Source organism: Triticum urartu, chromosome 6A (genome assembly GCF_056163025.1).
Source record: "Triticum urartu cultivar PI428250 chromosome 6A, HENAU_Tu73, whole genome shotgun sequence".
In the NCBI taxonomy this organism is placed as follows: Eukaryota; Viridiplantae; Streptophyta; class Magnoliopsida; order Poales; family Poaceae; genus Triticum; species Triticum urartu.
Genome location: NC_141878.1, coordinates 562,150,058 through 562,167,824, shown reverse-complemented (window position 1 = coordinate 562,167,824; position 17,767 = coordinate 562,150,058). Strand labels below are relative to the sequence as shown.

At 44.8% G+C, this 17,767-nt stretch overlaps 1 protein-coding gene and 1 pseudogene across 3 annotated transcripts; both read left to right on the top strand.

The window, feature by feature from the left end:
* Nucleotides 1-599, top strand: LOC147966332 (dehydrin DHN3-like). Of its 3 annotated transcripts, none has more exons than XM_087528818.1 (3): nt 1-174; nt 288-373; nt 428-599. In XM_087528818.1, exons 1-3 carry the CDS (start codon nt 1-3, stop codon nt 579-581), a joined length of 414 nt encoding a protein of 137 aa, XP_087384944.1. In that variant the 3' UTR covers nt 582-599. The 3 variants fall into 3 exon arrangements, with proteins under 3 accessions (XP_087384944.1, XP_087384945.1, XP_087384943.1); XM_087528819.1 differs by having other exon boundaries at nt 288-434; nt 504-599; XM_087528817.1 differs by having other exon boundaries at nt 288-599.
* A 465-nt stretch (nt 600-1,064) lies between these two features.
* LOC147966331 (uncharacterized) lies at nt 1,065-9,946 on the top strand (annotated as a pseudogene).
* Nucleotides 9,947-17,767: the final 7,821 nt, after the last annotated feature.

Below are 17,767 nucleotides of genomic sequence, written 5' to 3'. Positions count from 1 at the left end.
ATGGAGCACGGCCAGGCGACGACTAACCATGTCGACGAGTATGGCAACCCGGTGGCCGGACATGGCGTCGGCACTGGCATGGGCGCGCACAGCGGCGTCGGCACCGGCGCCGGCGCGGCTCACAAGACCGGAGGGATCCTGCAGCGCTCCAACAGCTCTAGTAGCTCAAGCTCGGTGCGTGTACATATACTTCTTGCTTATTGCTAACACTAGTTGTAATTTGCATTTTGATGTTTAGATTTGAATGAAACGAATCAATCACTGAATTTTCTCGTTGTTCATGATAGTCCGAGGATGATGGCATGGGCGGGAGGAGGAAGAAGGGCATCAAGGAGAAGATCAAGGAGAAGCTCCCCGGTGGCCACGGTGACCAGCAGCAAACCGCTGACACCTACGGGCAGCAGGGACACACCGGAATGACCAGCAGCACTGGGGCGCATGGCACCACGGCCATTGGCGGCACCTACGGGCAGCAGGGACAGACCGGAATGAGCGGCAATGAGACGCACGGCACCGACGACACCGGTGAGAAGAAGGGCATCATGGACAAGATCAAGGAGAAGCTGCCCGGACAGCACTGAGCCCGGTCCGCGGCAGCTACTTGTCAAAATTTGAGGTGCCGGTTTGGCCACCTCTGCAGAATAATAAGATGGAGAGATACAGTTGAACTTCTTGATATAAAGTGAGCTAGCTCATTCATAATGTCTGAGTTCTAAGTTTGGTGGACTTGAATTTGGGTTGCTTGTATGTACCCGGGACGCTTTGTGATCTGCACGGCGTGAATTTTCTTTTGGTTGTACTGTGTGTTAGAGTATATCTCCGTCTATCGCTTATGTATAGGAATATCCCAACCTACCTGATTTTGTATGATATGGTTGTAATCTCCCTTGGCCTCCAAGGCATGTAACTCTCATGTGTTCCTATATATATGTAACACGAGGGCCGCCCCATGTGTGGCGCATTGCCTAAACATTCTCGTTTACTTGGTATCAGATAGATCAATCCTCTTCTCCTAAACCCTACCACGCCGCCGCCAGCCCCCTCTCGAACGTCGTCACCTCGCGATGGCTGGCACCGCTGCTTCCACCAACTCAGCCCTCACCTCTCCCTCCCTGCCCGCCTCCCACTCCACCACCGCCGCCCCCCTCGTCAACTCCACCATGCCCGCCTCCGCATCGCCGGCTGTGCAAGTCACTAGCGTGCGCACCCACGTGCCCGTCACGCTGGATCTCCACACCTCCAACTTCTCCAAGTGGCGGATGCTCATCCGCGTCCTCCTCGGTGAGTATGACTTGCTTCCCCACGTCACTACCGTCACATCCGCGGCGGACCGCACGCCGGACTGGACCCGCGAGGACTACATCGTCCGGTCCTGGCTGTATGCTTCCATCTCCGATGAGATTCTCGATCTGATCATGGCGGAAGATCAGACGGCGCATGAGGCTTGGACTCTCATCTCCAACCTCTTTCTAGATAATCAGATGACTCACGCGGTCTATCTCGAGGCCGAGTTCTGTGGTCTCATGCAAGGCGACCTCTCGGTCACCGCGTACTGCCACCGCTTGAAGGCCCTCTCTGACGCCCTCGCCGACGTCGGCACTCCGGTCACGGACCAAACCCTCGTCCTCAACTGCCTTCGTGGACTCAACCCGCGGTTCTCCGACATCACCACGATCGTGACCATGCAGAACCCGCTCCCGACCTTCGGGCAGACGCGCTCTCTGTTGGTTCTCCGCGAGACTCAGCTCGCCAACACCTCTGTCGTGGCCAACCAGACCGCCCTATACGGCGTCCACTCTTCCCAGGGCTCCAGCCTGGGCGGCGCCAACTCCAACCGCAGCGACGGCAGCCGTGGCGGCGGCAACAACGGTGGTGGCGACAACTTCGGTGGCGGCGGCAACCGCAATAGCGGGAATTGGTGCAAGAAGCGGCAAGGCGGCGGGTTAGGCGGCGGCAACTCCGGCGGCTCCCGCGTCGGTGCAGGCGGCCAGCCCACGGTCGGACCGTGGATCTGCTTCAACCCATACACGGGCCAGCCGCTGCAGCCCCGGGGCGTGATTACCCACAAGTATAGGGGATCACAACAGTTTTCGATAAGTAAGAGTGTCGAACCCAACGAGGAGCTAAAGGCAAAACAAATATTCCCTCAAGTTCTATCGACCACCGATACAACTCTATGCATGCTTGACGTTCGCTTTACCTAGCACAAGTATGAAACTAGAAGTACTTTGTAGGTGTTTATTGGATAGGTTTGCAAGATAATAAAGAGCAAGTAAATAAAAAATAGGGGCTGTTGTAAGTAAAGAAGCAATAAAGTAAATATAGTGAGTGTGGAAAAGTGGTGGTAGGAGTTGCGAAATTGCCCCTAAGCAATTGACTACTTTACTAGACCTATAGCAAGTATTATGTGGGAGAGGCCACTGCTAGCATGTCATCCCTGACTTGGAATTCTATGCACTTATGTTTGAAACTATTAGCAAGCATCCGCAACTACTAACGTTCATTAAAGTAAAACCCAACCATAGCATTAAGATATATTGGTCCCCCTTCAATTCCGTATGCATCAATTTCTATGCTAGGTTGAAGTTTCTGTCACTCTTGCCCTCCAATACATAGTCCTATCAACATACAACTAACCCTATGGTGTGATCCACGCGCGCACTCATATGATAGGCACCAAAGGATAGCAACATAACCACAAGCAAATTAAATCAATCATAGCAATTCATCAACCACCAATAAGACAACGAAAATGTACTCAGACATCATAGGATGGCAACACAACATTGGTTAATAATATGAAGCATAAAGCACCATGTTCAAGTAGAGGGTACAGCGGGTTGCGGGAGAGTGGACCGCAGTAGATAGAGGGGGGAAATGTGATGGAGATGTTGGTGAAGATGGCGGAGGTATCGGTGTAGATCGCGGTGATGATGATGATGGCCACGGCAGCGTTCCGGCGCCACCGGAAGAGAAGGGGAGAGGGGGCCCCTTCATCTTCTTCTTCCTTGACCTCCTCCCTAGATGGGAGAAGGGTTTCCCCCTGGTCCTTGGCCTCCATGGCATGGGACGGGCGAGATCCCCTCCGAGATTGGATCTGTCTCTATGTCTCTCGCTGTTTCTACATTCTATTCTCTCGCCCTTTCACCATTTCGTATATATATGGAGATCCGTAACTCCGATTGGCCTGAAACCTTCGCCATGATTTTTTTTACCAAAAATTAGCTTTATTTCGGCCGAAGAATGGCATCAACCGCCTTACGGGTGGCCCACGAGGGTCAGGGGTGCCCCCCTGCCTCGTGGCCACCTCGGGCACCATCTCGCGTGGATTTTTCTTCCGGATTTTTCTAAATATTCCAAAAATAAGCTCCGCCCATTTTTATCCCGTTTGGATTCCGTTTGATATGGATATTCTGTGAAACATAAAATATTCAACAAACATGAACTGGCACTGGGCACTAGATCAATATGTTAGTCCCAAAAATAGTATAAAAAGTTGCCAAAAGTATATGAAAGTTGTATAATATTGCCATGGAACAATCAAAAATTATAGATACGATGGAGACGTATCAGCATCCTCAAGCTTAATTCCTGTTCGTCCTCGAGTAGGTAAATGATAAAAAATATAATTTTTGGTGTGGAATGCTACCTAGCATAATCTTGATCACATATCTAATCATGGTATGAATATTAAGACACGAATGATTCAAAGCAATAGTCTATCATTTGACATAAAAACAATAATGCTTCAAGCTCACTAATAAAGCAATCATGTCTTTTCGAAATAACAAGGCCAAAGAAAGCTATCCCTACAAAATCATATAGTCTAGCTATGCTCCATCTTCACGACACAAAATATTCACATCATGCACAACTCCGATGACAAGCTGAGCAATTGGTTCATACTTTTTAACACACTTCAGCCTTTTCAACCCTCACGCAATACATGAGCGTGAGCCATGGACATATCACTATAGGTGAAATAGAATGGTGGTTGTGGAGAAGACAAAAAGGAGAAGATAGTCTCACATCAACTAGGTGTATCAACGGGCTATGGAGATGCCCATCAATAGATATCAATGTGAGTGAGTAGGGATTGCCATGCAACGGATGCACTAGAGCTATAAGTATATGAAAGCTCAAACTGAAACTAAGTGGGTGTGCATCCAACTTGCTTGCTCATGAAGACCTAGGGCATTTGAGGAAGCCCATCGTTGGAATATACAAGCCAAGTTCTATAATGAAAATTCCCACTAGTATATGAAAGTGATAACTCAAGAGACTCTCTATATGAAGAACATGGTGCTACTTTGAAGCACAAGTGTGGAAAAAGGATAGTAACATTGCCCCGTTTCCTCTTTTTTTGTGGGCTTCTTTGTACCCCCCCTTTTTTTATTTAGGCTTCTTTGGCCTCTCTTTTTTGGGGGGCAATGCTCTTATAATGATGATCATGACACTTTTATTTACTTACAACTCGATATTACAACTCGATACTAGAACAAAGTTATGACTCTATATGAATGCCTCCAGCGGTGTACTGTGATGTGCAATGATCTAGCGTAGCGATGACATCAAAAAACGGACAAGCCATGGAAACATCATGCTAGCTATCTTATGATCATGCAAAGCAATATGACAATGAATGCTCAAGTCATGTATATGATGATGATGAAAGTTGCATGGAAATATATCTCGGAATGGCTATGGAAATGCCATGATAGGTAGGTATGGTGGCTGTTTTGAGGAAGGTATATGGTGAGTTTATGGTACCGGCGAAAGTTGCGCGATACTAGAGAGGCTAGCAATGATGGAAGGGTGAGAGTGCGTATAATCCATGGACTCAACATTAGTCATAAAGAACTCACATACTTATTGCAAAAGCTTATTAGCCCTCGAAGCAAAGTACTACTACGCATGCCCCTAGGGGGATAGATTGGTAGGAAAAGACCATCGCTCGTCCCCGACCGCCACTCATAAGGAAGACAATCAATAAATACCTCATGCTCCGACTTCGTTACATAACGGTTCACCATACGTGCATGCTACGGGAATCACAAACCTCAACACAAGTATTTCTACAAATCCACAACTACCACTAGCATGACTCTAATATCACCATCTTTATATCGCAAAATTATTGCAAGGAATCAAACATATCATATTCAGTGATCTACAAGTTTTATGTAGGATTTTATGACTAACCATGTGAATGACCAGTTCCTGTCATCTCTCTAAATAGATATAAGTGAAGCAAGAGAGTTTAATTCCTTCTACAAAAGATATGCCCACGCTCTAACAAATATAAGTGAAGCAAAAGAGCATTCTACAAATGGCGGTTTTCTATGTAAAGAGAAACAGGCAATCCAAACTTCAAATGATATAAGTGAAGCACATGAAGCAGTCTATAAAGCCATACTCAAAAGATATAAGTGAAGTGAAATAAGCATTCTATAAATCAACCAAGTACTATCTCATACCAGCATGGTGCATAAAAGAAAAAAAAATGAAAACTAAATGCAAAAGACGCTCCAAGATTGCACATATCGCATGAACGAAACGAATCCGAAAACATACCGATACTTGTTGAAGAAAGAGGGGATGCCTTACGGGGCACCCCCAAGCTTAGACGCTTGAGTATCCTTGAATATTTACTTGGGGTGCCTCGGGCATCCCCAAGCTTGAGTTCTTGCCTCTCTTCCTTCTTCTCACATCGAGACCTTCTCGATCATCGAACACTTCATCCACACAAAACTTCAACAGAAAACTCGGTAAGATCCGTTAGTATAAGAAAGCAAATCACTACTCTAAGTACTATTGCAAACCAATTCATATTTTGTTTTTGCATTGTGTCTACTGTAATATAACTTTTTCATGTCTTAATCCACTGATATAAATTTGATAGTTTCAACAAAACAAGCAAACTATGCATCAAAAACAGAATTTGTCTAAAACAGAACAATCTGTAATAATCTGAACATGCATCATACTTCTGATACTTGAAAAATTCTACCAAAATTAGGAAAAATAAAAAATGTGTATAGAAAGACATTTAAAAAAGAATCAGAACCATTTTATGTTCCATCTAAAAATGTAAAATCGCGCACTACAGCGAAAGTTTCTGTCCTGCACCATACATACCAACAAGCTTTGTAAACACCCTAAAGGCAAACCTTGGCACATTATTTTTATAAAATACACTGGAAATGTACAAGGGGATAATTATTTTTGTTGAAAAGTTTCTGTAATCCAGATTCACAAAGTTTCCATGAGCATGAACAAAGTTCAAGGAGCTCTCCCACTTCAACAATGCTTGTCTTTCTCACATTCACTTTCCTTTTTGAAAAAGTTTTGGGTTTGCCTCTTTATTTTTTTGTTTTTAAACTATATAAAAGCACTCAACAGAAATAAATGACTCTCTAAAACTTCTGGGTTGTCTCCCTGGTAGCGCTTTCTTTAAAGCCATTAAGCTAGGCATATAGTGCTCAAGTAATGGATCCACCCAGATCCCAACGTATATCAAAGCCAATTTTAATTAACAATGATTTGTAATTTAGTAGTGAGCACAAAGTAACATATATCATATAACAACGAAGTCTAACTCTCTTCCTATGCATCGGCATGTCATAAAAGAACAATCCATGCACACATAGTAAAGGCCAATGCATAGCATAAACAGTTTCTTGCAATTTTATCATACTAGATACATAGAGAGGTGGAGATATAGTTCCTCTCTCATAATAATTGCAAGTAGGAGCAGCAAGCACATGCATATTATATTAATCAAAATCATCATGTGCAACGGTATAAGGCAACCCATCAATATAATCCTTAATAAGCACAAACTTCTCCGATATAGTGTAGTTTGGAGAATTCAAAAAGATAATAGGACTATCATGCGTGGGTGCAATAGCAATAATTTCATGTTTAACATAAGGAACTATAGAAAGTTCATCTCCATAAGCATAATTCATGTTGGCATCTTGGCCACAAGCATAGCACGCATCATCAAAAAGGGATATTTCAAAAGAATCAACGGGATCATAGCAATTATCATAGCATTCATCCTTCAGTAAGCACGAAGGGAAATTAAACAATGTATGAGTTGAAGAGTTACTCTCATTAGAAGGTGGGCACGGGCGATCAATCCTCTCTTCCTCCTTTTGTTCTTCGTTCTCCTCCTCATCTTTTTCATCCAATGAGCTCACAGTTTCATCAACTTCTTCTTCAATAGATTCCTGCAAAATATTAGTCTCTTCTTGGACAGCGGAGACTTTCTCAATAAGCGCATTAATATAGGAATTATATTCATAATTATCATAGCAATATTTTAGGACAGATAAATTTTCAGGCCTATAAACATCATCATCAAAATCTTCAAACTCTTTAAAGATAGATTCAATTTCATAAGCACCCATAAAAGCAACAAATTCTTCTATTTGTTCCACATCATAGTGATCATATATACCATTAGCATAAGAAGCTAAGGTTTTATTTTCATTAAATTCGCATAAAAAAGGAAGGTGTGGAGCCTTCATCCTAGAGCAACAAGTATAATCATATCTCAAGCATAGTTGCCTAGCATACCAATTCAATATATCAATTTGATCCCATAACAGTTTCCCTTTTTGTGTCAATCGGTAATCCCTAAAGTATTCACGTTGATCCAACGTTACTCCCATTACATAATTGAATGGGGTTTTCTCAGGATTATTAAAGTAGTACATAATATCTTTCACATAACAAGCATCGAGGGTTTTTGGAGGCTCCCCATCTCCATGAGTAGCAAGTACACCTAAATTTTTTGGTATTTCGTGTTCCATATCCATAACTAAAGATAAAGAACAACTAAGAAAAGAAAATAAAAATTACTTAGTGATAAAGCAAACAAGCACACACGAGAATATTCACCCCACGCTATTGCTCCCCGGCAACGGTGTTAGAAAAAGGTCTTGATAACCCACAAGTATAGGGGATCGCAACAGTTTTCGATAAGTAAGAGTGTCGAACCCAACGAGGAGCTAAAGGCATAACAAATATTCCCTCAAGTTCTATCGACCACCGATACAACTCTACGCACGCTTGATGTTCGCTTTACCTAGGACAAGTATGAAACTAGAAGCAATAAAGTAAATATAGCGAGTGTGGAAAAGTGGTGGTAGGAGTTGCGAAATTGCCCCTAAGCAATTGACTACTTTACTAGACCGATAGCAAGTATTATGTGGGAGAGGCCACTGCTAGCATATCATCCCTGACTTGGAATTCTATGCACTTATGATTGGAACTATTAGCAAGCATCCGCAACTACTAATGTTTATTAAGGTAAAACCAAACCATAGCATTAAGATATATTGGTCCCCCTTCAATCCCGTATGCATCAATTTCTATGCTAGGTTGAAGTTTCTGTCACTCTTGCCCTCCAATACATAGTCCTATCAACATACAACTAACCATATGGTGTGATCCACGCGCGCACTCATATGATGGGCACCAAAGGACAACAACATAACCACAAGCAAATTAAATCACTCATAGCAATTCATCAACCACCAATAGGACAATGAAAATCTACTCAGACATCATAGGATGGCAACACATCATTGGATAATAATATGAAGCATAAAGCACCATGTTCAAGTAGAGGGTACAACGGGTTGCGGGAGAGTGGACCGATGTAGATAGAGGGGGAAAGGTGATGGAGATGTTGGTGAAGATGGCGGAGGTGTTGGTGTAGATCGTGGTGATGATGATGATGATGGCCACGACAGCGTTCCGGCGCCACCGTAGGAGAAGGGGAGAGGGGGGCCCTTCGTCTTCTTCTTCCTTGACCTCCTCCCTAGATGGGAGAAGGGTTTCCCCTCTGGTCCTTGGCCTCCATGGCATGGGAGGGGCGAGAGCCCCTCCGAGATTGGATCTGTCTCTCTGTCTCTCTCTCTGTTTCTGCGTTCTGTTGTGTTGCCCTTTCACAGTTTCGTATATATATGGAGATCCGTAAGTCCGATTGGCATGAAACCTTCGCCGTGATTTTTTACCAAAAATTAGCTTTCTTGCGGCCGAAGAAGGGCATCAACCGCCTTACGGGTGGCCCATGAGGGTCAGGGGCGCGCCCAGGGGGGCAGGCGCGCCCCTGCCGAGTGGCCACCTCGGGCATTGTCTCATGTGGATTTTTCTTCCGGAATTTTCCAAATATTCCAAAAATAGGCTCCGTCTGTTTTTATCCCGTTTAGATTCCATTTGATTGGATGTTCTGCGAAACGTAAAACATGCAACAAACAGGAACTGGCACTGGGCACTGGATCAATATGTTAGTCCCAAAAATAATATAAAAAGTTGCCAAAAGTATATGAAAGTTGTATAATATTGGCATGGAACAATAAAAAATTATAGATATGATGGAGACTTTTCAGGGTGCTCCCGCGCCGCACCCGACCGGTGGAGCCGGCCTGCTGGGCCCGCGTCCCCCGATGCTGTCACCCGCCTAGGCGTTCACCTCCCTGGCTCCTCTCCATGGCCAGTCCTTCGGCACCAACGCGCCACCGGTCCCTGGCTACAACCCGGCACCTCAGTGGGACTGCGCCACGCTGATGGCCGCCTTGAACAACGCTGCATCGGCCTCCAACGTCGGTGAGTGGGTCATGGACTCCGGAGCCACCTCCCACATGGCCTCTGACCCTGGTATGATTTGCCACCTCCTTCCTGCTTCTCCCTCCTCCATTGTCACCGTTGGCAATGGCTCCACATTACCCGTTTCTCATACTGGTGATGCTTCTATTCCTACTTCCGCTCGCACACTTTTTCTTCACAATGTTCTACTCGTCCCTCATATTGTTAAAAATCTACTTTATGTTCGTCGTTTCACTATTGATAACTTATGTTCCATCGAATTTGACCCCTTCGGCTTCTCTGTGAAGGATCTTCGCACCAAGGCCGTGATTCTTTGCTGCAATAGCCAAGGAGACCTCTATGTGTTCCCCTCCTCGGTCATCAACCATCACTCCCATGGACTCATCGCCACCACCTCCACCGAGCTTTGGCATCGCCGTCTAGGACATCCAGGTCACGACGCTATGTCGCATCTTCATAAACAGTCGTCTATTCCTTGTAATAAACCGACTTCTCACGTTTGTCATGCTTGCCAACTTGGCAAACATGTGCGCCTGCCATTCACTAGGTCTACCTCGTATTGTGTCGAACCTTTTCAGTTAGTGCATTCTGATCTTGGGATATCTCCTGTTTTGAGCAACTCTGGTTTTAAGTACTATCTTGTTATTATGCACGACTTCTCGCATTATATATGGATGTTTACCCTTCGCAACAAATCCGACACCACCACCACCCATATTCATTTGTCACCTACGCCCACACACAATTCTCCCGTCCACTAGTACCAATGTAGTCCAAAAATGGCACCGAATTTCTCAACTCCACGGTCACCACCTTCTTCGCCTCCCACGGCATGCACCTTCAACTTTCTTGCCCGTACACCTCCGCTCGAAACGGCAAGGCTGAACGTGCTATTCGCACCCTAAACGATGTTACACGCACACTCCTCTTTCAGTCATTGATGCCACCGCCCTACTAGGCGGAAGCCTTGGCCACCGCCACCCATCTCATCAACATATGCCCCTCTCAGTCCATCGACTTTGCCATCCCCTACATCCGCCTACACGATACACTTGGACTATAGCATGCTCCGTGTCTTTGGATGTTTATGCTACCCTAACCAATCTTCTGTCGCCAAGCATAAGCTAGCGCCCCGTTTCGTCGCGTGCATATTCCTTGGCTACCCCTCGAACCACAAAGGGTATCGGTGTCTAGACCCTCAAACACGTTGCATCATCATCTCTCGCCATGTTGTCTTTGTTGGAAATATGCCCTAGAGGCAATAATAAATTAGTTATTATTATATCATATTTCATTGTTCATGATAATCGTTTATTATCCATGCTAGAATTGTATTGATAGGAAACTCAGATACATGTGTGGATACATAGACAACACCATGTCCCTAGTAAGCCTCTAGTTGACTAGCTCGTTGATCAATAGATGGTTATGGTTTCCTAACCATGGACATTGGATGTCGTTGATAACGGGATCACATCATTAGGAGAATGATGTGATGGACAAGACCCAATCCTAAGCCTAGCACAAAGATCGTGTAGTTAATATGCTAAAGCTTTTCTAATGTCAAGTATCATTTCCTTAGACCATGAGATTGTGCAACTCCCGGATACCGTAGGAGTGCTTTGGGTGTGCCAAACGTCACAACGTAACTGGGTGGCTATAAAGGTACTCTACGGGTATCTCCGAAAGTGTCTGTTGGGTTGGCACGAATCAAGACTGGGATTTGTCACTCCGTGTAACGGAGAGGTATCTCTGGGCCCACTCGGTAGGACATCATCATAATGTGCACAATGTGACTAAGGAGTTGATCACGGGATGATGTGTTACGGAACGAGTAAAGAGACTTGCCGGTAATGAGATTGAACACGGTATCGGGATACCGACGATCGAATCTCGGGCAAGTATCGTACTGATAGACAAAGGGAATTGTATACGGGATTGATTGAATCCTTGACATCGTGGTTCATCCGATGAGATCATCGTGGAGAATGTGGGAACCAACATGGGTATCCAGATCCCGCTGTTGGTTATTGACCGGAGAGTTGTCTCGGCCATGTCTGCATGACTCCCGAACCCGTAGGGTCTACACACTTAAGGTTCGATGACGCTGGGTTATAGGGAAAGTATGTACGCGGTTACCGAATGTTGTTCGGAGTCCCGGATTAGATCCCAGACGTCACGAGGAGTTCCAGAATGGTCCGGAGGTAAAGATTCATATATAGGAAGTATGGTTTTGGCCACCGGAAGTGTTCCGGGCATCACCGGTAGTGTACCGGGACCACCGGAGGGGTCCGGGGGTCCACCGGGAGGGGCCACGGGCCCCGGAGGCCTACATGGGCCAATAGTGGGAAGGGACCAGCCCCTAGGTGGGCTGGGGCGCCTTCCACCAAGGCCCAAGGCGCCTCCTAGAGGGAGAGGGGGCAAACCCTAGGGCAGATGGGCCCTAAGGCCCACCCCAGGTGCGCCTCCCCCTCTCCCCCTTGTGGCCGCCACCCTAGATGGGATCTAGGGCTGCCGCACCCCTTGGGGTGGGAACCCTAGGTGGGGGCGCAGCCCTCCCTCTCCCCCTATATATAGTGGAGGCAAAGGGGCAGCCCAACACACGATTCGATCTCCCTGTTGGCACAGCCCTACCCCTCTCCCTCCTCGTCTCTCGTAGTGTTTGGCGAAGCCCTGCTGGAGTCCCGCGCTCCTCCACCACCACCATGCCGTCGTGCTGCTGCTGGACGGAGTCTTCCCCAACCTCTCCTTCTCCCCTTGCTGGATCAAGGCGTAGGAGACGTCACCGGGCTGCACGTCTGTTGAACGCGGAGGCGCCGTTGTTCGGCGCTTAGATCAGAATCAACCGCGATCTAAATCGCTACGAGTACGACTCCTTCATCCGCGTTCTTTTAACGCTTCTGCTTAGCAATCTACAAGGGTATGTAGATGCACTCCCCTTCCCCTCGTTGCTAGATTACTCCATAGATTGATCTTGGTGATGCGTAGAAAAATTTAAATTTCTGCTACGATCGAGAACAGTGGCATCATGAGCTAGGTCTATGTGTAGTTTCTATGCACGAGTAGAACACAAGTTGTTGTGAGCGTCGATTTTGTCAATTTACTTGCTGTTACTAGTCTTATCTTGATTCGGCGGCATCGTGGGATGAAGCGGCCCGGACCGACCTTGCACGTACTCTTACGTGAGACTGGTTCCACCGACTGACATGCACTAGTTGCATAAGGTGGCTAGCGGGTGTCTGTCTCTCCCACTTTAGTCAGATCGGATTCGATGAAAAGGGTCCTTATGAAGGGTAAATATAAATTGGCATATCACGTTGTGGTTTTGGCGTAGGTAAGAAACGTTCTTGCTAGAAACCTATAGCAGCCACGTAAAAACTTGCAACAACAATTAGAGGACGTCTAACTTGTTTTGCAGCATATGCCTTGTGATGTGATATGGCCAAAAGTATGTGATGTATGAGATTGATCATGTTCTTGTAATAGGAATCACAACTTGCATGTCGATGAGTATGACAACCGGCAGGAGCCATGGGAGTTGTGTTAATTTATTTATGACCTGTGTGTCAACATAAACGTCATGTAATTACTTTACTTTATTGCTAAAGCGTTAGCCATAGTAGTAGAAGTAATAGATGAAGAGACAACTTCAAGAAGACACGATGATGGAGATCATGATGATGGAGATCATGGTGTCATGCCGGTGACAACGATGATCATGGAGCCCCAAAGATGGAGATCATAAGGAGCAAAATGATATTGGCCATATCATGTCACTATTTGATTGCATGTGATGTTTATCATGTTTTACATCTTATTTGCTTAGAACGACGGTAGCTTAAATAAGATGATCCCTCACTAAAATTTCAAGAAAAGTGTTCCCCCTAACTGTGCACCGTTGCGAAGGTTCATTGTTTCGAAGCACCACGTGATGATCGGGTGTGATAGATTCTAACGTTCGAATACAACGGGTGTTGATGAGCCTAGCACGTACAGACATGGCCTCGGAACACATGCGAAACACTTAGGTTGACTTGACGAGCCTAGCATCTACAGACATGGCCTCGGAACACGGAGGACCGAAAGGTCGAGCATGAGTCGTATAGAAGATACGATCAACATGAAGATGTTCACCGATGTTGACTAGTCCGTCTCACGTGATGATCGGACACGGACTAGTTGACTCAGATCATGTTTCACTTAGATGACTAGAGGGATGTCTATCTGAGTGGGAGTTCATTAAATAATTTGATTAGATGAACTTAATTATCATGAACATAGTCTAAATTGTCTTTGCAAATATGTTGTAGATAGATAGCTCACGTTGTAGCTCCCTGTTTCAATACGTTCCTAGAGAAAGACTAAGTTGAAAGATATTGTAAGCAATGATGCGGACTAGGTCCGTGGTCCGAGGAGTGTCCTCACTGCTACACAGAAGGCTTACGTCTTTGATGCACCGATCGATGTGCAAAACCCTACAACGTCGTCTATGGATGTTGTGAACACCTGAGACACATCCTGATGTCTACTTGATAGTTTAGTGCACCATACTTCACGGCTTAGAATCGGGATTCCAATGACGTTTATGAACGCCATAAGACATATGAGATGTTCCAAGAGCTGAAATTGGGATTTCAGGCTCATGCCCGTGTTGAGAGGTATGAGACCTCTGACAAGTTCTTTTGCCAACAAGATGGAGGAGAATAGCTCAGCTAGTGAGCATGTGCTCAGAATGTCTGGGTGCTACAATCACTTAAATCAAGTGGGAGTTAAACTTCCAGATAAGATAGTGATTGATAGAGTTCTCTAGCCACTATCACTAAGCTACTAGATCTTCATGATGAACTATGACATGCAAGGGATGGAGTTGATCCCGGAGCTGTTCGCGGTGCTTAAGACCGCAAAAGGTAGAAATCAAGAAGGAGCATCAAGTGTTGATGGTTTAACAAGACCACTGGTTTCAACAAGGGCAAGGGCTAGAAGGGAAACTTCATGGATGGCAAACCAGTTGCCGCTCCAGTGAAGGAACGCAAGGTTGAACCCAAACCCGAGACTAAGTGCTTCTATTGTAAGGGGAACGGTCACTGGTAGCGGAATTACCCCAAATGCATGGTAAATAAGAAGGCTGGCAACTTCAAAGTATATACGTGTTATTAATGTGTACCTCACTAGTACTCCTGGTAGCACCTGGGTATTGGATACCGGTTCAGTTGCTATTATTGGTTACTTGAAGCAAAAGCTACGGACTAAACGGAGACTGGCTAAGGGCGAGGTGACGATGTGTGTTGGAAGTGTTTCCAAAGTTGATGAGATCACCATGGCACGCTCCATCTACCTTCGGGATTAGTATTGAACCTAGATAAATGTTATCAGGTGTCTACGTTTAGCATGAATATGATTAGATCATGTTCATTGCAATACAGTTATTCATTTAAGTTAGAGAATAATGGTTATTCTGTTTACATGAATAATACCTTTCATGGTCATGCACCCTATGTGAATGGTTCATTGAATCTCAGTCGTGGTAATACACATGTTCACGCCAAAAGATGTAGAGTTAATAATGATAGTACCACTTTCTTGTGGCACTGCCGCTTAGGTCATATTGGCGTAAGATGCATGAAGAAACTCCATGTCGATGGATGTTTGGAGTCACTTGATTTTGAATCATTTGACACATGCGAGCTATGCCTCATGGGTAGGATGACTAAGACCCTGTTTTCAGGTACAATGAAACGGGCAAGTGACTTGTTGGAAATCATACATGCTGATGCGTGTGATCCAATGAGAAATTGAAGTGTGCGGTGGATATCGCTATTTTCTCATATTCACTGACAATTTGAGTAGATATAGGTATATTTACTTAATGAAGCACAAGTCTGAAACGTTTGAAAAGTTCAAGCGATTTTAGAGTGAAGTTACAAATCATCATAACAAGAAGATCAAATTCCTACGATCTGATCAATGAGAATTTCTGAGTTATGAGTTTGGCAAACACTTAAGACATTGTGAATTGTTTCGCAGTTGAAGCCACCTGGAACACCACAGCGTAATGGTGTGTCCGGACGTCGTAATCGAACCTTATGAGATATGGTGCGATCTATGATGTCTCTTACCGATCTACCGTTTTCATTTTGAGGATATGCGTTAGAGACAGCTGCATTCACTTTAGATAGGACACCATATAAGTCCGTTGAGACGACGTCGTATGAACATTGGTTTGGCAAGAAACCAAAGTAGTCGTTTCTTAATGTTTGGGGCTGCGATGCTTAATGCTTCAGCCGGAGAAGCTCGAACCCAAAAGCGGACAAACACATCTTCATAGAATACCCAAAGGTGACAGTTGGGTCTACCTTCTATCTTAGATCCGAGGGAAAATTGTTTGTCGCTAAGAACGGGTCCTTTCTCGAGAAGGAGTTTCTCTCGAAAGAATTGAGTGGGAGGAAGATAGAACTTGATCAGGTTGTCGAACCTTTACTTCAACCAGAGAGTGACGCAACACAGAAAGATGTTTTCTGTGGCGCCTACGTCTGTTGAAGAGGAAGTTAATGATAGTGATCATGAAGCTTCGGATCAAGTTGCTATCGAACCTCATAGGTCGGATATGTACTACTCCTGAGTGGTACGGTAATCCTGTCTTAGATATCATGTTGTTAGACAACAATGAACCTGCGAGCTATGGAGAAGCGATGGTGGGCCCATATTCTGACAAATGGTTAGAAGCCATGAAATCCGAGATAGGATCCATGTATCAGAACAAAGTATGGACTTTGGTGGACTTGCGTGATGATCGGCAAGCCATTGAGATAAATGGATCTTTAAGAAGAAGACGGACGTGGGTGGTAATGTTACCGTCTATGAAGCTCGACTTGTGGGAAAAAGAGTCTTTTCACAAGTTCAAGGAGTTGACTACGATGAGAATTTCTCACCCGTAGCGATGCTTAAGTCCGTTGGAGTCATGTAAGCATTAGCTGTATTTTCGATTATGAAATCTGACAGATGGATGTCAAAACAAGTTTTCTTACCAGTTTTCGTAAGAAAAAGTTGTATGTGATATAATAAAAGGTTTTGTCGATCCTAAGGATGCTAAAAGGTATGCTGGCTCCGGCAATCCTTCTATGGACTAGAGCAAGCATCTCGGAGTCGGAATATATGCTTTGATGGAGTGATCAAAGCTTTTAGGTTTATACAATGTTTGCTGGAAACTTGTATTTACAAGAAAGTGAGTGGGAGCACTACAACATTTCTGATAAGTATACGTGGATGACATATTGTTGATCCGAAATAATGTAGAATTTCTGTAAAGCATAAACGGTTGTTTGAAGAGTGATTTTCAAAGGAAGACCTGGATAAAGCTGCTTACATATTGGGCATCAAGATCTATAGAGATAGATCAAGACGCCTGATGGTACTTTCAAAGAACGCACACCTTGACATGTTTTTGAAGGAGTTCAAAATAGATCAGTCAAAGAAGGGGTTCTTACCTGAGTTGTAAGGTGTGAAGTTGAGTAAGACTCAAAGCTTGACCACGGCAGAAGAAATAGGAAGGACGAAGGTCGTCCCCTATGCTTTTGTCATAGGCTCTATACAGTATGCCATGCTGAGTACCGCACCTGATGTGTGCCTTGCCACATGTCTGGCAAGAGGGTACAAAGGTGATCTAGGAGTGGATCACCGGATAGCGGTCAAAAATTATCCTTAGAGGAATAAGGAAATGTTTCTCGGTTATGGAGGTGATAAAGAGTTTGACATAAAGAGTTACGTCGATGCAAGCTTAACACCTATCCGGATAGCTCTGAATAGAGATACCGGATACGTATAATGGAGCAACAATATGGAATAGCTCCAAGTGGAACGTGGTAGCAGCATCTACGATATAAAGTTTTGCGAAATATATAGGGATCTGAATATGGCAAGACCCGTTGACTACAACCTCTCTCACAAGCATAACATGATCAAACCACGAACTCTTTGAGTGTTTATCACATAGTCATGTGAACTAGATCATTGAGTCTAGCAGACTCTTGGATGTTGGTCACATGGCGATGTGACCTGTGAGTGTTAATCACATGGCGATGTGAACTAGATTATTGACTCTAGTGCAAGTGGGAGACTGTTGGAAATATGCCCTAGAGGCAATAATAAA